At 41.7% G+C, this 24215-nt stretch overlaps 1 protein-coding gene across 4 annotated transcripts in view; it reads right to left on the bottom strand.

The window, feature by feature from the left end:
- opa1 (OPA1 mitochondrial dynamin like GTPase) overlaps positions 1-23741 on the bottom strand; it is a 36664-nt gene extending 12923 nt beyond the window's left edge. Inside the window, exons 1-29 of one of the 4 annotated variants that reach the window (XM_070960043.1) lie at positions 23536-23699; positions 22561-22885; positions 22311-22407; positions 21993-22100; positions 20026-20079; positions 17945-18027; positions 15970-16125; positions 13633-13686; positions 13160-13264; positions 12820-12906; positions 12408-12521; positions 12131-12211; positions 11951-12025; positions 11795-11866; positions 11407-11506; positions 11076-11206; positions 10620-10692; positions 10351-10423; positions 10145-10260; positions 9153-9217; positions 8909-8985; positions 7555-7720; positions 7019-7171; positions 6674-6782; positions 6278-6357; positions 5918-6058; positions 5563-5679; positions 5356-5449; positions 4990-5100 (exon numbers count right to left, since the gene is read on the bottom strand). In XM_070960043.1, coding sequence (XP_070816144.1) covers positions 4990-5100; positions 5356-5449; positions 5563-5679; positions 5918-6058; positions 6278-6357; positions 6674-6782; positions 7019-7171; positions 7555-7720; positions 8909-8985; positions 9153-9217; positions 10145-10260; positions 10351-10423; positions 10620-10692; positions 11076-11206; positions 11407-11506; positions 11795-11866; positions 11951-12025; positions 12131-12211; positions 12408-12521; positions 12820-12906; positions 13160-13264; positions 13633-13686; positions 15970-16125; positions 17945-18027; positions 20026-20079; positions 21993-22100; positions 22311-22407; positions 22561-22885; positions 23536-23570 — 3052 coding nt within the window. In that variant the 5' untranslated portion in view covers positions 23571-23699. Of the gene's footprint in view, positions 1-4989; positions 5101-5355; positions 5450-5562; positions 5680-5917; positions 6059-6277; positions 6358-6673; positions 6783-7018; positions 7172-7554; positions 7721-8908; positions 8986-9152; positions 9218-10144; positions 10261-10350; positions 10424-10619; positions 10693-11075; positions 11207-11406; positions 11507-11794; positions 11867-11950; positions 12026-12130; positions 12212-12407; positions 12522-12819; positions 12907-13159; positions 13265-13632; positions 13687-15969; positions 16126-17944; positions 18028-20025; positions 20080-21992; positions 22101-22310; positions 22408-22560; positions 22886-23535 lie in introns of all 4 variants that reach the window. The other 3 variants (XM_070960044.1, XM_070960045.1, XM_070960046.1) reach the window with 3 other exon arrangements.
- Between the last annotated feature and the right edge of the window lie 474 nt (positions 23742-24215).

Here is a 24215-nt window from a genome sequence, read left to right as displayed (position 1 = left end):
GGTTGTAAGGTAAAGGTGGGGTCTCCAGTCAGTCTCCCTTTTTTTTTCTTTCTTTCTTTTTTACTCTCCATCTGTGAAGGACGGGTAAAGGGAGAAAGGGACGGGGTCAGCTGGCCAGAATTTGACAGAGGCACCGAAACAGTGGCAGAGATACTGCGAGAGGTGGAAAAAAAAGCTAGCTGGATCAAGCACGCTGTGGTATTAGCTGGCTGACCTGTGGGGTCAGGCCATAGTTTGGGCCTGAGGCAATCTGAGCTGCCTGTCTTTTAAAAGGCTGAAGAATGGGGGCGGGGGGGACACAACAGCTCTGAGGAATGATGATTTCATAATGCATCAAGGCTGCTTCATAGACAGACATGAACAAAATCCCTTTTCATTTGGAACACTGCCCGGCTGGACAGAGGTGTGTGCAGCTCCCATCAAAATTTAAATGATTACTGCACAGGCTGGTGTTAAAGTTGCAAAGACACTCCACTCTCAAGCCACAGGTTCAATGCCTGAAATGTGTTTCAGTATAACACACTGACTAAGTGATATGTTTGTCCTACATGTGACTTCAATTTTACTGAATCAAAGTTTCTGCAGACACAACTTTTTGGTATGAACTTTGTGGTTCAAAAGACTTTTGAACCCTCAGAAGCTCGCTCACTTTGTGCTTTGAGGCGTGTCAGCAAGCCAGCCCATCAGCCATGCAGTTCAGTCTAGACTGATGGACCCACATACCCACGCCCACACACACGGGTCTCGGCTGCATTACACAGAAAGGCCTGCGCAAAGTGTCAGAAAGCTAATGACCCAGATCCTCCACTCACCCACTAACTCAACCTGACAGACTGACAAAGCGAAAGCTCTGAAACATACATTTTCTGGGTAGGAGGAAAAGAAAAATCTGACATCACCATAAAATCAGGGCTAAGCGATATAGGCATGCTGAGAGGTATTTTTGAAGAATATTGCAACACTGCAGTTAAAAGGGAAAAAAAACAGTGGTGCTTTCTAAATATTTATCAGGGCATTTTCATGTATCTACTGGAGAACAGATGGCAGACACAGACAGGAAATGAAGACAGAGAGACAAGTGGAATAAAATGCCACAAAGGTCCCAAGCCAGACACAAACCAGGAATGTGATGGTTCACGATCAGCACCTTAAACCCGGACGTCACCTTGGCACACAGGGTGGTGCTAGGAAAGGGAAAATGGCTGAAAAAGTGACGTTTACTAGAGAGCAAAGTTGACATGTTCCCATGCTGGACCCCATTAGCCTGTGGGAGGACAGAGTGCGCATGCAAAGGTGTGTTTCTTCCCTATAGATCCCACGATAGATTCCCACTACATTCCGACATCTATCAGTGAGCAGTGAGTCTTTGGCGCTGGGAGGTGGGAATGTCATGCCTGTTTGGGGAAGTTTGGGATCGCCTTGCCTTATAGGACTTGCAAGGCCAGGCAGGTCTGGGCATTCCTGACGGTGTGTGGAATGGAACGAGGACTGTGTGTGTGTGTTCCCTCCTCTCCCCTAGGCTGGTGTCACAGTAAACCTGACTCCACTGCAGGGAAAGTGAAAACAGTCCCCTGCAAAATAGAGTGTGTGTGTGTCTTTTCTATGTGTGTCTCCGTGTTTGTCTGAGCCTTTATGTACTGGTGTGCTTGCTGAGATTTGCATGTGTGCATATGCGACTGTGGACTTATAGTCCCCTGTTTGTCTACTCAAATGTACTATATATGTATACTATCAGGGTACATGTGTGTGTTTACACTGGTAGTAAGATCAGGAAAATTCATTGAAGGAGTGTGTGTGTGTTTTCTCAGGGCATAAAATGAGTCTTGGTCCATGGTCACTCAAACCCAACACACACACACACACACACACACACACACACACACACACACACACACACACACACACACACACACACACACACACACACACACACACACACACACACACACACACACACACAGACCAACCACTCAAAGCACTGCGTCACTCATTTGTCGGACCTTCCAACATGAGTCCCCTATCAGCAGTCAGGAAGTCCATGTAAAGGTCGAAAACAATGTGGGTTGTGTGCACTTGTAAGAGTTGAATAAATGCAGGACAACCTTGCAGGGTTAATGTTTGAATGTCTGAGTCCCCAGCAACACCCATCAATTAGATTCTGTATATAAAAGCCAAGAATATCTGGCAGCAGGAAGTAGACAGCAGGATGAGATTTCTCAGGGCCAGAGGGCAAAACACTGCCAAATGAATCCTGTCACTACATGGCCAGAATCGGAAACATACCTAATGTACACGTCACAAGGTGAGGGTGTCTGTCAGTGAGGTCAGGTCTATCAGCTGCAAAAACACCTTTTATGATCCTTAAATTTCATGTTGCATTGGATGTAAAACCAATTAAAAAATCAAGTGCCTATTACTGATTGAGAATAGCAAATGAAAAGCCCTGAAAATGTAAACTTTTAAGTATACTAATACAGACAGGCTTGTGTGTTGAGTTCTCTAGAATCAGTTTTTTTATAAGACAGCACAGATCTACATTTTCCTGTCTTGTTTCAATACACATATACTAATTCTTTAGATCAAGAAAAAATTGAACACTTCCTTCCTGAAAGAAGTTTTCTAGATGTAGTTGAGACTGACTGATTGACTGACTGACTTGTTAAGGTTAATGTTTTTGTGGTCAAAGAATATTTACATGAATCATACCTTAATGTACTGAAAGCGTTTTACTATTCTTAAATCTCTAAAATTTAGATCATGGAAGCATTTTCAGGGGTTGTAAGGATTTGCTGGTGTATATGAGAGAACAGTGTTGTGTCTGTGCAACTTAAAACTTTGAGGAAGGTGTGTGTAAATTATGGCTGCCAGTATGTGTGCCTTTATGGTGACAGGAACTGTGATTATGTGTGTCATACAGAGAGTTCTACAATGGCGGCGAGCCTCACGTGCCGCTTTGTGAATACATACTTTGCTTAACAGGCAGATTTTTGCTGAGTAAGGCCAAAGCTGGGGACAGCTCAGCCCTCATTGTACTAGCTGTTAACAGGAGCCTTCAGCGAGCAGACAGGTAAAAATTAGCGTATGTATAGAGCCCACCCCCAAGAAAAGTCTTTCAAAACTTACTGACAATGCAGACAGTACATGTGTACAGTGTCATTGTACAAACACTACATACATCCAATAAAAATGGAACAAACAGCTGTACATTCACTGATTCTGAATCCATTATGTAAATTTTAACATGGGCAAAAGCACAAGTTTGCCACAGATCACGATTAGGGAAAAGGAAATCTGCCATAATGGCCTCTCCACAGATGGTTTCTGGCTTGAATCCAGTACCAGCAGGGAAAACTTAGGCAAGAAATTCTCACGTATAACACTCCCAACTCCTGCTGTCAGGGGGTGCTAACAAGCAGTCTGTGTGCCTCAATCTCCTCTCTGTAGATAAATCATGATGTAGATATCCATGGAAACACCAGACAATATGTACAGGTCTGGTCATGTCACTGGTGGTACCGTCCAGGACATGAATAATAGGCAGCAGCTAGAGGGGTAGTCTATGGTGCGTGTGTGCCAAAAGCAAAGAAATCTTCTCCATCCGTCTCTGGTTACCATTAACACCAGACGCAAACTAAGACCAGAGCCATACTGGTGAGTCTGACTCATAGAAGCCTCATCCCACCCGTACACAGAAACAATGAGCACACCAGGCATATGGGATGTTGTGTGCTTTGGTCCGTTCATGACCTCTGAAAACACAGGGATTTTCCAAAATATGATTCACTTATTTCTAACAAGTGTGTAACAATATTTTCCTAAAAAGTCTGAAAAACAAACAAATAATTCCACTAATTTCACGAGTCTCTTTGAAAGTAGGTGTTGATCATTTTAAGTGGTGGATATCTGATTTGGGATCCAGATATTTTCACGAGTTTGCAGTAACACCTCCAGGCTCATAGCACGTTTTAGGCAGCGTTTTCCAATCTGAAGTGACTAAAAACATTTTAACAAGTTCAGAGACATGCCATTTGGTAAATGGCAATGGGAGTGGGTGTCATTCTAATGTATGCATTGTAACTGAATAAGTAACTCTGATGCTCAGATGTGTGTGTGTGTGTGTGTGTGTGTGTGTGTGTGTGTGTGTGTGTGTGTGTGTGTGTGTGTGTGTGTGTGTGATGGATGGATGGATGGATGGATGGATGGATGGATGGATGGATGGATGGATGGATGGATGGATGGATGGATGGATGGATGGATGATGGAGAGAGAGAGAGAGGGAGTGAGAGAGAGCAAGTCTGGGCTTGTCTTTTAGGCATGTGGGCACTCTGCAAATAGCACTGTGTTCAAGATTGTCTCAAACACACAAAAGCAATTTAAGACTTCAAATGTCTAATAAAAGCACTTATTTGCGGAATGTCATCAGGAACAGTTACGTCAAGTATACACAATGTTTAGTGTTTGTTCTCATGGGACCAGCCAAACATACATAAGACCATAAGATGATAACTTTCAGATTTTTACACCAATGAGTCACCTTGTGAGGCTAGTGCAAACCAGCACACATCACCTTGTTCACGATGTGGCAGCATTACTGTTTATTATATGAAGTCTTGCTACCAAGTGTCTAAGAGAAAAGCTGTGAATCCACCTCAAGAAGAGGCTTTAAAGGCAGTTTGCTGGTTCACATCCAAGTTATTTTATCAGCTGGATGGTTTAACTGAACACATGCTGCTGTATCAGACTAGTCAATACCATTTCCTTGAGCACTACTGCCACCTACTGACAACTTCAACAGCTCCTATAAAAGAACTATTTCCTAAATACAACATACCACAAGTTGAGCTATGGAAACTATAAAAATCACAACCAATAGGACAAACTGCCTCCTTCGTCATTTTCATGTTGACCTTCAAGTGTATGCTTGTGTTTTTTTATCATTAACTTAAACTTAAAGGTCTGATGTTTCTGCTGTAAGTTTGTTTGTCTTACTGAGGTCCTCGGCCAGCTGGACTCGGCGGCCAGTGATGAGCTGGGTCTTCCTTTCCATGTCTTCTCCGAAGTCATCCAGCACCTCCTTCACATTTTTCTCCAACCGGCGCACTTTGACGACAAATGGAGGAAGAAACACAGACACACACACACAAAGCATAACAATCAATATTAAGTCAACAACAATGCATCTCATTTTTCCCTCGATGTTCCCATTGATGATATGATCAACACATTTTTTAATCAACATTAAAATGGCTGAGAGAGCAACTGTCTATTCTCACAACAGATGCTTTCATGATTGGATGGCTATCAGTCAGCTGTGTTACTGGTTATGGATGGATAAACTAAGTGCCCAATCCTTACCCTCAGTGTTGGTGAGCTGCTGTCGGAGAGTGTTGGCTGTGATGACCAGCATCCTCTGGATCCTCCAGAACAGAACCACGTCATTGCACTCCAACTGGAAAACACATGTAGTCATACAGTTTAGCGTTTCACATACTGACCTTGAATATAACTGAGAATAAGGTGGAAAAGAAGAACAACTAAGGATTACTCATCTTCTCTCCTTACCTCAGAGTCAACAAAGTGTCTCTGGTAGTAGTAGAAACCTCTCTTGCAGAGGTTACAGTGGGACAGCGCATTCTGTAAGAAGTGTCGGCGATACAGCTGGTGCCACGTGTCCTTGATCTGTCCAGGTAAGGAAGTCAGTCAATTAGCAGTTCATGGATGGTAAGACGTAATGAAAGAGGACACGCACACTGAAGGTACAGCTGTTAAGATTTTAATTGAAAAATAGCAAGCTTGTGCTTTAAATTAGTAAAGACCAAGATGTTGGAGCACTGGATTTTCACTATTGTCAGTGTAACATTAGCATTTTTGTCCCATCTCTACAAGCTAAGAGACACAAAAGGTATTTTGATCTCACCAGCACAGGGTCAACTTCAACCCCTCGTCCCTCCAGATTCTTCCTCACTGTGGTGACCTCATCGTTGGCCAAGTAGGCTGTGTGGTCATCGTGTAGCTTCAGCAAGCGCTCCAGCTCATTTTTTGTTTCATTACGAATGTGCTAAAAGGTCGAAGAAAATGAGGTGAGCACGGTTCTCATGGTGAAAAATGGGTGTTTAGATGTAGATGATTATTTAATGCTCTGTGTGCATCTCAGACTCAAATAACTGTGCATGGGGATCTGCACTTATGTGGAACAATGCCCATTACAGAAGTCTAAGAACTGCCTGATAGTCCTCTATGGTGCCTCTAAAAAAAAACAGCACAGTTGTATCCAAACCTGATCTGGTGTGCGATTCTTCCAGTGCAGCCACCTCTGCTTCCAGTCTGGACCCACCATATCTGTGATTACCGACTCCGCTGTAAGAGAGAAGAGCAAAGACACCAAAGAGATTTAACCTTGACCTGATTATGTTTGAACACTAACCTTATAGCCCAATGGGAAGATGGGGAAAAAATGCCAGACAGAACCCATAAATGCTGGTGGAAAAGGCACCGAACACTGATGCCAACCATTCTGCCCACAGATGTGTATCTTTGTTTTTAACATCTTAACATGACAATAAATTCCCTTGAACTGAGTTATCTACACATCTACTGTAGGCTTTGAAACATTTTTGACAGGCATGGTTAGTTAGCTAAGTGACACAGCATGAGCTCAGCATAGCTGACGTACTGTCTTTGAGGCGAGACTGCAGGGTTTCCTCCATGAACTGAATGGCTGCGTCCCACTGGGGCTTGTCTGTGATGGAACGGTCTTCGAGGGCATTGTGCTGGATCACCCTCTGAGACACAAACAGGGCAAGAATAGAATCACATTATTGAAATTGCATATTAAATTCTGTACCAGATGTGCCAGCTGTTAGCATCACTGGTTACTTGCATCAATGTGAGCAAGACCAGTTTCTTTATATTTATCACACGTGATCATGAAATTGTGTCTGCTTCGGGAAGTGTTAAATCAAACAGTGTGTGTGCTCTCTACATCCCTCCAGAGTGAGTGGATTTACTGTGTGTTTACCAGGCTGTCCATGGCCCTCTCATTCCACTTGTGCCTCTTGATGCTCTCCTCCTTCACGGCCTCCTTCAGCTTGTCAAAAATGTCGTCTTGGTCTTTGCCTTTGTATTCAGCCATGAAACGGGCAAACTCTTCCTGCAGTGTCTCCCAGGCAACCTAAAGTGAAGTGGGGAAAAAGAAGACTTGTATCATAATAAAGCCATTGCCTGATTGAATATTTCTTGTATTTCTGCAGTTTGTGACACAGAAATTGAACCAAATATAAGTAATAAAAAACAATGAGAACATTACAGTGCTAAATTATGGAATTTGAATGTTGGTAAAATACAGTAATAACTCGTTTTTGGAACATCATGATCTAATTCTGAAAGAAATATAACCACATGGACAGATTCATACTTAAAAATTTCCTCCTGTCAGCAGCCGTGCAGAGGATCTGATTTAACGAAAATCTGATGTGATTTCAAATAATAGTCAACCTCTCTCTTTAAACAAGATGAATTATGTAATTATACATGAAGGCAAACAGTCTGGATTACCTCCAGTGCTTTGTGTGGAAGCTGCTTGTCGGTCCACTGCTTGAGCTTGATGTCTACGGTGGTGTTAAAGGTACCGGAGTCAATAGTTTGGGCAGCAGGCAGGTAGATGTTCTCAATCACATGGGTGGAAACGCGTTCCCACAGCTTCTTCTGCAAAATGGACTCCCTGGGAGAGTAAAAGATAAGTCCAATAGTCCAATAAGTGGAAGGAAGAAGGTAACTTTTCACTGGCACCTCTTGCTGTTGTGACTTGTGTTCTGACTTTTAGTACTGTAACATGGCAAGGGTGCGTTGACCATACCTCAGATATATTTTTAACATTCTAATCATTATTTTTACTTTGTTTGTAACACAGTTGCTGTCAGGTGCTCAGTTCAGTGACCTAGTGGAATGAGAAAACAATGAGTGATTCTTGGCTGAGATGCCTTCACTTATACAGTCAGAACTGCTGCAATTGCACTTGACTGTAGATTCCAATACAGCTCAAGTCTGACCCTGTTAGCAGCTACCAGCCTCCACACTCCATCTCTCCATGGCTGTGTGGCAATAGAACAAAACCCTCCCCAAGTCCCATTAGACCAGACCAGTGTTGTGCCTCTCTCATTTATCATAAACGCACACTCATATTTCATTAGGCTCCCCTTTTGTTCAGGCTAGCACTCCTCACTGTCAATAAGTGCTATCTCCAATAGTGCTGGCTGGCCGTTGGCCGGCTAACAGGGCCACCCTTGTTCCCGTCCATGGGCCATTCATCAAGGTATTGATCTGGGAGAACTGATGGCACGCACACTGGGGACGGCCACAACACGATGCCGGCACAGGGTTCCCACTTCTATCTAGAGATCATTTTCCAGGACTTTTCCAGGACTTTTTCAGTGATGAATCTAGCTGGTAAGACAGACCGGGTGCGCGCTCTACATGAATATATTCCTCTTTAAAGCTCTGTTTTAATATTGTTATTATTTTTTTTGTAGCATTTCGTCATTGTAATTTATTTTGTTTCTTTTGGAAAACTGTTTGTGCTCTATGCTTGCCAAGCGCTATGTAAACAAAATTTATCATTGTCATTATTATCAATATATAATCTGTATCCTTTTTTCTTATGAATTATATTAAAGATGACTAATTATGAGTTTCTGATGTGGTTTTCCACCAACAAAGTGAAATTGAAAAATATTCCAGGACATTTAACTTTTTCTCTTGTTCTCTTCTCTTTTCTCTAATATTGGACTTAAATTCTGTATTACTGAAAACTTTTCTGATTGCTATTCAAAATTAATATTAACAGCGTTGATGTTTTTATGATGGCAACATAAAACAATGAGCCCTAAATATGAGCTCATTAGTAACTCACCAGTGTTGTGGGGTCACTTGACTCAAACTAATGACTTCATCCAAGATTTCATTTTTGGCCTTTTCAAAAAGTTCATTCTGCAAAAACACAAAAATAACATCTGTCACAATTTCTGTGGTGTTCTTCTATAAACAACATTTATGACAACAGAGCCACCAATGAGCTCCCACTTTAGTTTTTCCTTCCCACTTTGGTTTTTGCAGAGCCTCAAATAAAGAGTCATGTAAAAGTTTGTGTGTCTCACCCTGTCCAGCTCTCTCAGACGAGGGTAGTTGTTCTTCCATTCTGTTTCCAGGTTGAAGCGCGATGCTTGGGTGAGGAGGGACAGAGAAAATGAATATTTGACTTCAACAAACCTTTGTAACATCAATATAAGCAACCTCTAACTTTATAACAATTATACCTGACGATCAAAGGTTACAGAATGAAGCCTTGTTAGAAACTTACTCTGTAAAACCCTTAAAATATCTAAAGAAATCTAGCTTGATGTGTCATTCAGCAAGTGTTCATTCTCAAGCCTGCATGGAAATCATCTCCTGCATGTGTCTATTGCTTTTACACCTATGATGTTATGCTCCATCAAGCAGTAATTCTCTACAATCAACAGGCAATGACCATACATGGACATGACTGGCTTTGTTTTAACTTGGTATGATATAAAGGCAGCTTTCAGACTGCTAATGGTGCATATCCTTTAATAAAGGTTGGTGAGGACACACTCACTGTCTTAACTGGTCCCTCAGGAGGAGAGAGGAAGGGGCCAAACACACTCTCTTTATCAAAAGTCAGAGTTTTAGTTCTCATATACGCACACACAAGGACACACATGCACACATAACAAGCCTGCTGTCCCTTTCCACAGATCCCTATCCACAGTGGAGATTAGGCTAATTGCTGGTTTGTGGGGCCATGGTGGCGCCAAGCATGGAGGATGGAGGCCGGCTGTGTGTGATTTGATGGGATATGGATCGATACACCACACAATAGGCCTGTGGGAATTGCAGTCTCACAGCCATAAATCTCCTGTGCTGTTAGCAATAGGCTTGTGATTGTCTAGACTAATTGCAGTTGGAAGGCAGGACTGTGGAAAGGTGTAGCAGGGTGGGCTGAGTAAATATAGGGAGGTGAGAGAGTCAGAAGAAGAGGAGTAGCACCTGTTCCCTGTACAGTTAATGGATAAAATCCAACCGTGTCCGACTGTAAAAGGTATTGCATACAAACATTGTGCAGGCATACCTTTGAAGACATCAGCCTGCTGCTCAACAGACTCCCTAACCATCTTCCAGAAGCAGTCAGAGACGGCCAGACTCAAGTTCTTTGTGGTTACCTGGTGGGCCTTCAGCATGCCGTCCCTTGTTGCATACAGCACATACATTCACTGTTAACTTCAAATTCATTCATTTGACGAAGCATTAAAGTTTGGTGAATAAGGTGTAACTTACCTCAGTAATCTGGAGTTCTGGAAGAAGTCTTCCTCGTAGTCCTTAATGGAATCTATGCTTTCACCGCTGCTCCCTGCAGCAAGACAACAGAGCAAGTATGTCATGACTCATTTACTGACAGATTTATAGTAAGTTGGAAAAACTCCAACTAGATCCTGACGAGAGGTGTCATGAATGGATGAATAAGGACATGATCACAACCTGAAAGTCCTCATTAAATAATGTGAAATTACATGTAGCGCAATATATTACTCAACAGTACTTGTTACCTTTTCCTGTGACTACAGCAAAGTAACCCAGAGCCTTCATGGGAAACAGCTTGCCTTCCACTATTTGTTGGATCTGAAAGAGAAAATTAAATTATTAAATTCAATGAAAAATAAAATAGTCTCATGCCAGCCCACTTTGTAGTACGCGCTTCTTCAACACTGGCTCATTGAGAGGCGATAAAGTTAAAACAGAAGTGCTGAGCTCCCTCTTGTGGAGCGGCTGCATATAGCTTCACTCACAGACACTTTATCCACAGGTTAGAAGAAATCTGCAAATGTAGCTGTTTTACAGATTAAATTCATCGATAGGCTAAACCTTTTTGATGATTGTCAAGAGACACATCTAAGCTTTGGATGAAATAAGTGACTAAGTGCCACAGCATTAATACTCAGTATAAAGTCAGTATAACTGTTTACCTGTTGTATTGGATTTTTGAGACAGTAAACTTGTCTTACTCTGCTCGGGCTGGCCAGGTTCTTTTCAGCCAAGTCCACCTTTGTCAGGACGAAGATGGTCCTCTTCCCCTGGGGGTCCATTTGGCTAACCAAGTCTGTTACAATGCTCCGCTCTGCATCCACACTGCCATCTGGAGGAAGACAAGGAAGGTCACAGTGCATGTGATAATGGTGTATGTACTGTATCATCATAATGAGGATGGTAACGAGTACAAAAACACAAATTTGGTGTTTTGCCTAAGAACACAACAATAATTGGGAGATCCCCCCGCTCACTATGACAAATGCTGCATTTATACAGGATTATTACAGCTGCTAATAGTATACTCACCCTGAATACAAAGGATGATTGCGTTGGGGTTCTGCATGTAGGCTTTGCTGATGCTGAAGATGGTTTCCTTAGTATCTGATGCCATGCCTGCAGTCACCGTCTTAAAGAGACATAAAAAAAAACTTTGAAAAGCTGCATTTGTATTACTGTGCATACAGAAAGAAGTTTGGACTGTTGGCTTTTACGTTAAAGAAAATTCAAAATGAAACCAGGATAATAAATCACACAAACATAACACATACCTCGTTAATACCACAAAAAACTTAGAGCAATGATGAAAGAGCAAAATAAAAACGCATATGCTTCTAAAGTATTGACAGTATTCAGAACACAGTCAAAAACTTTTGCAAACATTTCCATCCTTATTAATTTAAGAATGCATACTCACACTGATGACGCCTGGCAAGTCAACGAGCACCATCCTCTGGATGCCGGGGCCTTTCACACTCAGGGATATTGTCTGTCATGCAAAAAATAAACAACGTTATTCTATGAAGCATATCGGAAGTGAATCAGAAATCTGAATGGAAACACCATATCCAACCTCAGAGCTGACTGTCTGTCCCTCTTTCACGCTCTTCCTCATCCTCAGCTCAATCTCATGCCTCAGGGCAGCCAGCTGCAGGACAGAAGTAGAGATGCCAGATATAATGGTGTATACACGTAAAAACGTTACTGCTGAAAGTCATATTAGATGGACTGAGTGAACGACTTTGTGACTTACATCCTCCTCCTTGGTAAGGTCAAACTCTCGGCCACTGTCCTTAAACAAGGCAACATGGTGGGGGCCTTCGCTTAGTGTTACCTGCAGACAGAAGATGAATATTGTCAAGGCCTCAAATACAGAAATGCATCAAAACTGGGTTCCTGATAATTTTCCACTCCCAAAAAACCTTAATTATGCATTTTTCAATTACATAACAAAATTTGACTATATGTGTGCACATATATATATGGAAGGCTTTTTTTCCACAAGCATCAGCCAGTCTGGTCCCATGTACCTTAACAGGAGAGCGGGTCATCATTTCTCCTGAGCCCCTGGGGAAGATCCTAGCCTGGGCTATCATCTCCAGCACACTGGTCTTCCCTGCGCTCTGATCCCCAACGACAACCACCTGAAACAGAAGAGGAGGAGATAGGTGAGGAGAAGAGGAAAGGAGGACGGCTAAAGTCAGTTGCATTAAGACAAAGTGGAGAAGGAAACAAGAAGTATTAAATGAAACAAAAGAAACTCTACCACAAAAAGAAAATAACAAGTGGATTAGCATTTTTCTTGCCCGATCTGTATCAGAAGCAAAAAACTGGTCAAAAAATAAATCCTTCTGACGTAGTGTGAACGGACAGCAAACAAACAAACAAAGGCCCTCTTTGATACAAAGCCATTTCCCATGAGTACATCTGAGTGCGCCTTACCCTGGGCAAGTGGTCTTGTGTGTTGTAGTTGGCATCGTAGTCAGACAAGATGTCCAGAACTTCAGAATACAAGTCAATAAGGGATTTCTACACAACAGCACAGAACAGTGATGACTATTAGTGAAATCTACCTTCACTTTGCAATTAGTTTGACACTCTTATCCACAGTCACAAAGACAGCGAGAATAACTGAAAGGACACATCTGCAGAATGATCATGTTTGCTAAATCAATCCAAGCCTCAAGGAAAAACTTTAAAATGAAATTTTAGTATTTTCGTGTGTTTACTTTGTGTGTGTGTGTGTGTGTATTGTGTGTATGTGTTCATATGTGCAGCCCACCTTCACTTTCCTTTGGTGAATGCCCTTGTCATCTTTTTGCAGCACCACCTTCCTTAGCTCTTTGTTCTCCTTCTCCAGCCTCTCTAGCATGCGCTGATATTTTAGCTATGGGATAAACAGCAGAACACAATCAATCAGCATCCAGCATCAGCAGCAGTTCACATCCTAAAGAAATTTCTGCTGAAACCTGCTGGCGATATGTGATCTAGTGGCGCAATTGCAAACTGAGCTAACAGTATAGTACAACTAGGTATCCATGTAGGTCCAGCAAAGATCTTAGTTGACTTTTAGGCCAATTTGATGAGTTTTAAGGGCAATTTCATTTCACTGTGAAACACGAATTGTATTACTGCAAAACTCTGGACAATAAAATTGCTAAAAATTGGGATTACTTGCACGACATAACAGTTCTCTGTTGAAAGAAAATCTGTTTAAATTTCATGAAAGGTACCACTCAAGCTTCTGTACTGTACCTGTGTGCGGAGCAGCTCTTCTTGAAGCTGATCTACCTTTTCTTTGTCTGATGACTAGAGGTTGAAGTAGAACAGAAAAAGAGCAACAGCAACAAACTGAGTTAATGCCTGCTTTCAGTCTTGAAGATAAGGGCTTCCCGTTACTCTCACTGTGCAACTTCACAAGCATGAAATCCCATCAGCACCATGAAGGCTTATTACATGCACACTGTATTACAGAGAAAATCATTGTTGAGAGTCAAGTTAATGCATAAAGAGAGAGAGGAACAAAAATCAGATTTCAGGCAGACACTACTCGTTCTGGTATTACTCAGCTTTGATCACCAAGCTATTGATTCACAAACAGTCACAAATCACAGAGCAAGCCCAGAAAAATACAGCTGAATATAATCACAAAATCATTTCGTCATTATAGCTTGATTTTTTTCACAATTGGGCAAAACTCATTTGACTACATCTCTTGTACACTTGCAACATGATTGTCAGGATGAGAGACAGGACGCAAAGCAGGACACACAGCATACATGAACAAAAGGGATTGGCAGGAGAGGAAAGGGAATTTAACAAACACGCAAACGCACCAAACTTTATTTTATCAAAAACTATTTCTGCACTACACTACGCAACAGGGACAAAACATGTGCTGTCAATTACCTTCTCACAATATGTGCCAACAGTGTATTGAAACATTTTGAAATTCCTTAATTCTTTAGGCCTTAGAAAAAGCTTAAGGCTTCTACCTCATTGTTGACAACATGGCCAACTCTCAATTTTTTATATAGCTGGGTACATTCATGGTACTTTTAGAAAGTGTAGCTCACACCATGCAGCGGGTTGCCACTCCACTCCATGCAATGTCTGAATGGAATGCTGCTGATGATTTCCATCCATTTGCATGAGAGACTGAGCTACAGTGCATCACTGTGCTTCTGGAACCAGGTTACGAAGGTCCATGCATGCCTTCTCCCCACAGCTGACCGGTAGAGCACATCTTAATGAAGCCTGACAGACTATGGGGTGATTCGTGGAGGCTGCTGTCGGGTAGTGTCGGGGACAGACTAAAGTTTGGAAGGCCAACACATCTGGACTACAAATATTGTAAAATGAGCTTAAATTATTTAGAAACACTAACGCCATGGCCAGCAGAGGGTAGACACAAACACCTGTAAAATAAAATGCAATCCACTACAGTAGCAGTGTAGAGAGGAGTTTAATTTATCTGTACTATGTTGCATTCTATTTTAAGATGTTGCCATCGATGTGGTGGGTAACATAAACATTCAATTTCAAGAGAAATGGAACATTGCCGGCATAACAAACATTACAGTCATTGTGTGGCCACAGCACTGCAGTGTATCATAGTGTTAATGAGTTATTTTGTAGCTGCTCATGTTGTTGTGTCATCCATCCCCTGTAAATTAGGGAGTAATGGGCTGCCACTAAAATTTGGATGTTCAATTGTTGTCTAAAATAGTTTCATTTGAGTTTCTAAATTGCCAGCTTTATACTTACAAATTAAATTAGCGAAAAAGGAACTTAACATCAGCTGAAAACCCAGTGATTTACTTTGTCAACCCGCTGCAATAGGTTGTTTGTCACATCACTTTTTTGTTGGGACATGAACTGAAGATAGAGGGCTGAAAGTGATTTTCTGTACAGGAAACACTCAAAATGCTGATGTTTTGCATTGTTTACGGTTGCTTGGATCCATCAAACCAAGAAACCAAGAGGAGCTTTTACTGACTACCAAAAGCTGTTGTTCATAATGGTGAAAAACTCGAGAAATTGACTGAAAAATTCTGGAAAAAAGGGCTTGTTAACTGTCTGCGGTCTGGAGGAGCCCAGTCGGATAACGGTGGAAATGGTGTAACATTAGCTGTTGTTTTAAATCTATGGTGACAGATTTAAAATAACTTTCAGTTCAGCTGGAAAATCGCTCCTCTTCATAACGTTATGGTCATATGCAACATATGATCTGATTTTCTGTTTATACCTTTCTCTTGTCATTCCATCTAAACTATTCATCTCGTCCATTGCAGTTCACGTCACTTCCGGCCTGAATTTAATGTCACATGACTGCAAACAACCTATTGTAGTGTTGAGGTATATCAGTCCACTGCAACACAATTGTTGGATGTGCTTACTGGTGCAACAGACTTTTTACCAGCGAGTGAAGTGAAACACTGCTTTTCAGCCTGGTGTTAAATTACTATCATGTCAGGCGGTTGGTAGAAATGAAATTCTCCAAGAACATATATTCTGCTTCTTTTCTGCAGCTGTGATCTTTTAGGAGGCGTTGGTGGGATAGGGCGGATCTAAGTGGGTTGGGACCTTCACCTTGCGTTTCTGTTGAGGGGGGCTGGGGTTCGGAGGCGGACTGGGAGCAGGCTCTGGCGGTGGGGGACGCGCATTATGGACTGCTGCGGCCCGCCGGACCTCCTCCTCGTGCCGCTGGATCTGCTGCTGAATAAGAATGAGCTCGCCAAGCAGACCCTGCTGGGGTACGTCATAGTGAGAGACAGGTAGGAGCAGCAAGAAAGACAACACCCAGCCTCTGCGCTGGTCAGCCATACAGGCAAATGCTGCACCCAAACACAGGGAGGAAACCTGGCCTGTGTCTCAGTCACTGGCATTGCTGCTGGAGAATCATGATACAGTCAAAGCTCTTTTTAAACAGAAACAAGGTCTTTGGCTTTGGTAATCTTGCCACCATCATCAGTGTGACCCAACAAAGTCAGTCTCTCTCAGACACGAAGGGGAGATGCCAAACTTTGCCAGACTGAAGGCAGAGGAGGTGACTAATACCACAACCAGCACCTCTCGGCAAGTGGCACCAACAGTGACTCTGTTCCCTTTCCTAACCATCACGCACCACTGTGGATTAATGACTGCACGTTCACCATGATTCAGACAACACTACAAAGGATTTTCATACTTAAACTTAGCAGAATAACATAAAGTAAGAGAGTGGAAATTCAGGTTTTACTGTAAAGGGAAAATAATGACCAAGTTCAGAACACAACGTTTTAATGTGCCGCAAATGCATATTTGACTGATGAAGCTGAAGATGATGATTAAATAGGCTGAGCCAGCACTGGGATATTTCTCTACCAGGGATGAAGCACAAAGCAGAACATATAGCAGGTGATATTTGCTGTAGTTCAGGGGTCCCCAACATGACATCAGCATTTAACTTTGTGCCATATATAATACCTGCTGAATGGAATTTGGAGTAAAACATTAACTTGTAAAAGTTGTGTTCTACTGCATGTGTTCATGTTGGAGACCATGACTTCAGACTAGAAGCAAGGCACAGGAGAGGAAAGCCACAATCTATTTCTTTTCAAATTTTCTTATTAATAATAATGGTCAAACCTTCACATGTTTAAACTTTAACTTTGCACAGTGTTAAAAACAAACACAAAAACATAAAAATAGAACAGAGGGACATTGAAACTGGTCACTTTGCGGAAAAGAACAAAACACAAAATGAACAAAGCAAAGAGGACAGACCAGAAATGAAACACGTGTACACTAAGTGTTCTGCAAGAGACTGCTGTGTGAAATAATTTCAGAAAAAGCAATGTTCTCCATGAATTTGATTTCTGGAAAAAAAAAAAACAGCTGAGAAGAATAAGCAGTAGAGGCTCTTTTGAAGCGATGATCAGCGTGCATAAAGACTCAGGTTATACTCTGTCGGAGTGCCAGACAGTTCGCCCATGCTGATGGTAAAATGTTATAAATGTCTACATATGTAATACCACACTCAGGAACAAGCTGCTCTGTAGTGAGACTTGCACTAACCATACCTTTAGTCACGCTGTTACTGTATGAAGGTCAAATGTGAACCATATTCTTACTACAACACTGCCACATGGCCTCAAAAGCTTATCTTGATTACACTGTAGGCTGGCAGCCAGTCTGTAACTCACAATGCACATTCAGCAGAGTTGACTGATTCAAAACACACACTGAGACATTTCATTTCGAAACATTACGAAACATATGCCACTTAGAGGTCACTTCCATTCAAAGTGTTTTCTGAGAGCATATGTTCATATCATTAATTTTAAGTGCAACTTTTAATAACTTATGTGAGGCAACATGAGGTGTCGCATCAATCACTGCTCGGTCTTTGAAGTCTCCTTGCTTTTATGCCTTCAACCATACATGCTCGTATGTATGTTTCCTGGATTAGATTTTCATTCAATCCACTGCAGGTTTTGCCGAGCTGCAGACAGGAGCTGAGTGAGACTGGTGGCAGAGCACAGAGGACAAAGCTGAGAAGTGTCAGCAGGTTTTGGAAACTTGCCTTTTTGTACTGCTTGTCGCTGCCATCTTGCGTGGCTGCAGCAGAAGAATCTGTGGCTTTTAGTGCCGGATCGCCTGAGGTTTCTACCAGAGGAGACACAACAACACAGAATGAGCTTACTTGTGAAAACGGATCTTTGGCTATTGAGTGCTGAATATAAACAAGTTCAGAGAAACAATAATGCTCAGAGCGAAAAGATAACCATCATTGAAAGCATGCCTATGCATGACTGGAAAAATGAAGACCAAAGTGATTCAATTTCAAATGTTTGGAAAATCCTGCACATGTTTATGTATACATACATATATATGAAATATAGTGTGCAATCTAAATTTGACAACTGACTTCATTTGCAGCGACTTTACTGTGACAGATTTTTGTTAGAATATGGCAGAAATTAAACATCTAAAAAAAAAAAGATTTTTGGTGTTTTTGTAACTTTAGAATGAGCTCTAAGAGGGAAGAGGGAGCAGGTCCTCTTCCACAGAGTCTGCCATGCTTCTACAGTAGCCCAGAAAGGACAAACCAAAACTGTCTTGAAAATTTCGTGGCCATTGAAGGCTCTCCTTGATACGCGGAGAGGCAGGGTGAAGGGACGGATATTCAGCTCGTTGCAATCCAACACACTGGTCCTTTTAATAGTGCAGGCCAATGGAAAAAATACAAATGTGCAAAGAATGTAATGCTACTTATTGCGGAACAGTTCCAGTCAGAGTGGAAAAACATGTTAGAAAACATCCAGGCATCCTGTTGGGACACTGCTTGCTGAAACTGTAATTAAAGGCATCGTGGCCAAAAAAGCAGTCACTGTAGAATGAGACAAAAATCTGACATGAAGCACAAAGAAAAGTATCAATCAATGCTAAAACACTGTTCTATGTCTTTATGTTAATTCACAATGTTATTGCCATGTACAAAGCAAAGCTTGCTTAGCCATATATATGAAACAGCTGTTTACAAAGGCACTACTTTGTAATGGCACCTGCATAGTCAAATGTAAGAAGCACAACAAAAGTAAAATGAAAAGTATTTTCTATAGGTCACAAAAGGGTGTGAAGCTGAAAAAAGAGGAGTCAGAAACACCCCTTTGCTTATTGTATGACTCACAGCAGAGGTGTGGTCCTGTCTTGCCTGGCAACTGCCTTTGGAAGATTAGGTCTTTCCTTATACCACTGTACATGAGTGTAATGTAGGGTTATATTATTACTCACATTACAATAATTATTTCACCACTGCTTAGCATCATTTAAGAAGAATATGTCAACATCTTGACTTGACTATTACAACTTCAATAGGTATTCTTTGTATCATTACTTTTGTGCACATCTTCCAAACATTTGAGAGGAAATAGCTAAAGACAGAATGAGAACGCCCCAAAGATTAGTGAAAGTTAGCATGATTAAAGAAAGCAGCCCATACAGGCCAGGGGAGAGAGAGGGTGGAAGTCAAAGGAGGCAAAAACCACACAGGTAGGACAAAGTACAGCCAAGGACAGCCAGGTTAAAGAAAGTCAAAAGGGAACAGGGGACATACTAAAGGCGAACACGCTGGATCTGTATTTAAGTCTTTTCACTCGGTCATGTTGGTGTTATTGCCTGTATTTAACACTTTTCCTTCACTGCATTTTGATTTCGACTTGGGAATAATATCTTCTCAAGCTCTCCAAGAATTCTCAAGTAATTCAGAAAGAGGGAGAAAAACTTTAAGACTGAGGCTTTTAATAATCCCAGTGACCAGATGTCAGCCACAGGGTAAAATTGGAAGTCCACATTGATAAGCATACTCCTCTGAATACCCTGAGTACAACATGAGACCTTCTCACCATCTTAGTGACAGGTCATGTATTTCACTGAATACAGAACCTGCGTTAACCATGAACCCTGCCATCATCGACAGTGGCGCTGGTCTGCAACATGGAAGCCAACGTCCTGGGAAGATGCTCTGCTACCGCCTTCAGAGCCGAAACATGGCAAGCAGGAACCCACAACCATACCAATATCGTGGCAAGGTGGTGATCAAACAGCGACGGAGAGAAAAGAGGAGGGGAGTTGGCAGCGCTACTGAATGCGGGGTTTACACACCTAACAACAGATGCAGACCAGAAGCTCCTTTGACTTCACTACCCAAACTCACACCTGTGAAGAATGTTGAGGAGGACAGGAGGGTAGGGGTGGAGGAGAAAGGAAGAACAACACAAGATAAAAATCATAAAAGACAGAAGCAGAGGGATGGTGGTCAAAGCAGGGACACAACTACATGAATGATGTGTATTAAAACAAAGCCATTGTTGTGCCAGAGCTTCAATCAAGTAGCCACTTAATAAGAAACTGGTAAAAGAGACAAGCACATCCCAAACTGGGCCTGATCCTCAAGGAGCCCAAAATGTCAAAATGTGTCAAAGCCAGCCAATCCAGAGGTTGCTCTATTTAAAGGTGTTACATCTAGTGGCTTCAGATCTGAAGGCAGAACTGTTTGTTTATGTTGCATTATGACATAAGATGTTATCGCCTCCACCTCATGACTTGATGAATAAATGATGTCAAGTGTTGTTGGACCAAAGAGCTGAATTAAAAAAAAATGGACTAAAAACATGCTATTGGGGCAATTTCAGTTATTTGACATCTTTTTTTTAGAACTCTCAACAAGCTGACTGTTCAGCTGGAAAAGCAGAGACAGAAACCTCTTTGCTGAATAATCTCAAGAAAGTTTCAACTGACATAAAGGGGAGTGGATAACATTATTCTAGTTGTCCCTTTTGTCAAACATTCTTCCATACAGTTGTGATATGAGCGCCATGGTGTGCTGTTATCACTTGAAATCAAAATGTGGCAAAAAGAGGTATTAAAGTGATGCAAAGCAGTTTTTTAACTAAACTAAGATTTAACTAAGATAAATAACTGCAATATGACAGTGGTGAAACTTTGTTTTAGTGCTATTTAATGCACCTAGATTACACATAACCTACAACTAACAGCTTTGTGTGCTTGGTAAAAGCAATTTAGATGAGAAAGCTGAATTTATCAACATTCCTAAGTAATGTTATGTTATGTGGACATACTGCACACCTGTATAGAGTAGGAGGAAGAAGGCCAGTTTAGGATTAGTTTTGAATCCACAATTGAGTCCACAATTCCACAACTTTCTCCATCTGTTGAATGACTGAATGAGGCTGACTCATGTTTTTGTCCATGCTCGATCACTGTCCCTTTTAGATATTTTTCGTTCTTCGTGATTTTTCTTTTTCTCCCTGCTGATCCTGACCTACAATCAGCCATAACCACAATCACATCAAAAATACAGTTATCTTACATAAAAGTCTCATGCTGCTTCCTTTTAACCGGCTAATGTACTACTCAGAGATACTTTGGGAAAATGTAAACATAGGCTCTTCCCATCTGCATGCTGTGAATCATTTCATCTGATTTTGCAGAGAACCGAATCCAGTGACAGGCATTAAGACTAACTATGTAGCAGATGGTCTCAGTTGCTTATGTAGGTCACATAGAGGCATTAGTATTAAATTGAGACTCATTCAGTCTGTAGTAAAAAAAGCTTCTTGTAGCTGCTTTAATAAATATATTGCAATGAACATAGATATGGACAGTCAGGGTGCTCAGCAATGTGCACCTGGTCCGATTTGAATAAAAGGCTGTTTCCAACATCATAGTCCAAGTATTTTAGCCAACAAACCTACTGATCCAGGATATATTGGTTAATGGTTGTGTGATGTAAGGGAGGGCTCCTTTGCAACCACAATTATAAAGAGGGGTATTGCAGAAAAAGCAGTAATTTAGAGTATGAAGCAAGCCATTTCCTCACATTTCACTACTCTGAGTCTGAGCCAGCTGGATTGTTAGATATATTACCAATAAAAGCAGAGACCAATGCAGATGTGGAAGACAGGTTTGCTTGGGCACAATCACTGTTATGAAACCTAGACAATGGACTGGACAATAATGTCTGCAAATGTTTTGATGATGATGATGATTTTATTCTTGGTCTGATGCAGTAACTTTATGAAGACATAGCAGAGATTTTGCACACTCACCAGAGGACAGGAGGCTTTTGAGGAAAGTGAAGTTCTCGCCTATCTTGTCCAGGTCAGGTAGTAGTTTGGCTATCTCCTCCATCTCTGGTAGAGCTTTGGCCAGTTTATCTGTAGATACAAGAGATAATATGTCAAGTGGAGAAGATGGAAAGGTTGATAGTCTTATCTCATAATGTGTAATTGTGCAGCCATGCTTCAAGTATAACACAAAGAACAACTGTCTCTATTTTGATGAAATCAGGAATTCTCTACAAGTAAGACGAGGCCAGGCAGAAGCAGATTCAGTTGAATAATGACCTTAAAAATGAAAACACTTGCCAAGATCAATTTGTTCACTCAGTTCCCAGACAAAATCAGGAATGACCCAGTTGTATTCACTAAAATCCGGCAGCATGTCCTTCCATTCGTCATAGGTCTGAGAAGTGAGAAGTAAGAAGGCTTCCGTTATGTTCACATGAAAAATGGCTTTCCCTTTACTGTTTTCAATGATATGCCATCATAGCTAGAAAAGGGAGGGGACAGCTCTTTAAAGGTTTTGTAAATTCTATATTTTTTCTTAAATACTGACCTTTTTCGCGGTGTACCCTCCTCCCACTGCCGAGCCTAGCAGAATGTATCGGAGCCTTAGCAGCCGGGCAGCGAGGCGGGCCACCCAGAAGCTGCGCTGCTGCTGGTAGCTACGGCCCCCTGACCCTGGGGGAGGCTTGGGAGGCCGCATGGGCAACCGTGACATGGAAGTGAAATAACGGGCTGCCGTGCGGTGAGGGGCTCGCTGAGGGTTGGTGTTCCCCGAGTACCGGTGATGGATGGCACGGGACAGAGGGTGCAGCTTCTGCAGCGGTATCCGAAATCTCACACCCATGTTAGTGGAAACCAGGTTCCTGCAGGCCATGCTGAGATAACAAGAAAACTGGACAATAAACTACTCAAGTTCACCTTCCTCCTATGCCTATAAACATCATAACTCCTGAATATATATTTAATCTCAGTAGAAGCTTCTAGCCAACCGATCAACGCTGTCCCTGACGATGCAGGTACTGGCCAATGAATAACATAATATCAAATCAATACAACACGTAAATGAATCCATTAAGTTCACTGTCCATTATTACATAATTAGCTAAGCAAACAGTATTAGAGAATAAAACACAAGTAAACTCAAATCACAATAGCCTGTAACGTAATTTGTTGTCAAATAACGTTAACAGCCTCTGCGAGATAACTTCGCTAAAACCATCCACTGGTTAATGTTAGCTAGCTAACTGAACTGGCTAAAGAAACGTCAAAATCCACAACAGCTGCACAAACTGCTTTGCAGCCAATAATAAATGTCAGTGACTGTGTGGAGAGTGTTTATGCATCTATTTAGCTATGAAATATGTGTCTTAGAGTCTCTTTACCAGGACGACGTATATTTATACGAAGCAAGTAGCTAGCTTCGCTGTCCTCAGCTGTCAAAATGACCAGCTATCTGTGGTTTCCTCACACCACAGCTAACACAACTAGCTTCTGTTACCGTTACCTTTACTACATTCTAACTTACCAGGTAGTTTTAACGTTGCTCCCGACACGCAACATGGTGCTGTAATCAACAGCGGGTAAACGCAAATTTCTTTCTAATTCACTCTTTAGGCACGGTTTAATTCATCTTTCCAAATGTTACACATTTGCTTGCCTGTTATGGCAGCTAACTAGCTCGTTAGCTAACAAGGACACAGCCAGAATGACAGTCGACTTCCGGTGAAGGGTACAACCTTAAAATCAGCACGGACAGAAAATGCACCATAGAATTACTTCCTATGCAATCAAAACAGTGTACTCTCTAACTGAAACCCCAATCTTGTACCACTTTTGCGCGGTCATCTAAAATGTGTAGAAGCCGTGAATTCTGTATACGGGACAGCACTTTGTTAAATGACTTATCTTGGCCAGAGGGCTTTGTAATGCCATCAGATGATAAATCATGTTGACAGCTTCATTCAGCAGAGACATTGGGCATTGTGCTTGCTACAAAAAAAGTCTATGCACACATACACTGAAAATGACTTTCTCTGTCTTGGGACACTATTCTGAGTGCTACCTGTCAGATGGGACATTTAAATTGGTAATGCTGATAACATGATTGATAAAGAGTGCAATTGAGATTAAATTGATGAATAACAGGCAGCTGCGCAGTAACATTATCAAAATAAGGAAGTTAGCAGAGTGACCTTGGCAGTGTTC

This window comes from Chaetodon trifascialis, chromosome 4 (assembly GCF_039877785.1).
Source record: "Chaetodon trifascialis isolate fChaTrf1 chromosome 4, fChaTrf1.hap1, whole genome shotgun sequence".
NCBI lineage: Eukaryota > Metazoa > Chordata > Actinopteri > Chaetodontiformes > Chaetodontidae > Chaetodon > Chaetodon trifascialis.
The sequence above is the reverse complement of the archived record's forward strand: the minus strand, read 5'-3'. Positions and strand labels throughout refer to the sequence as shown.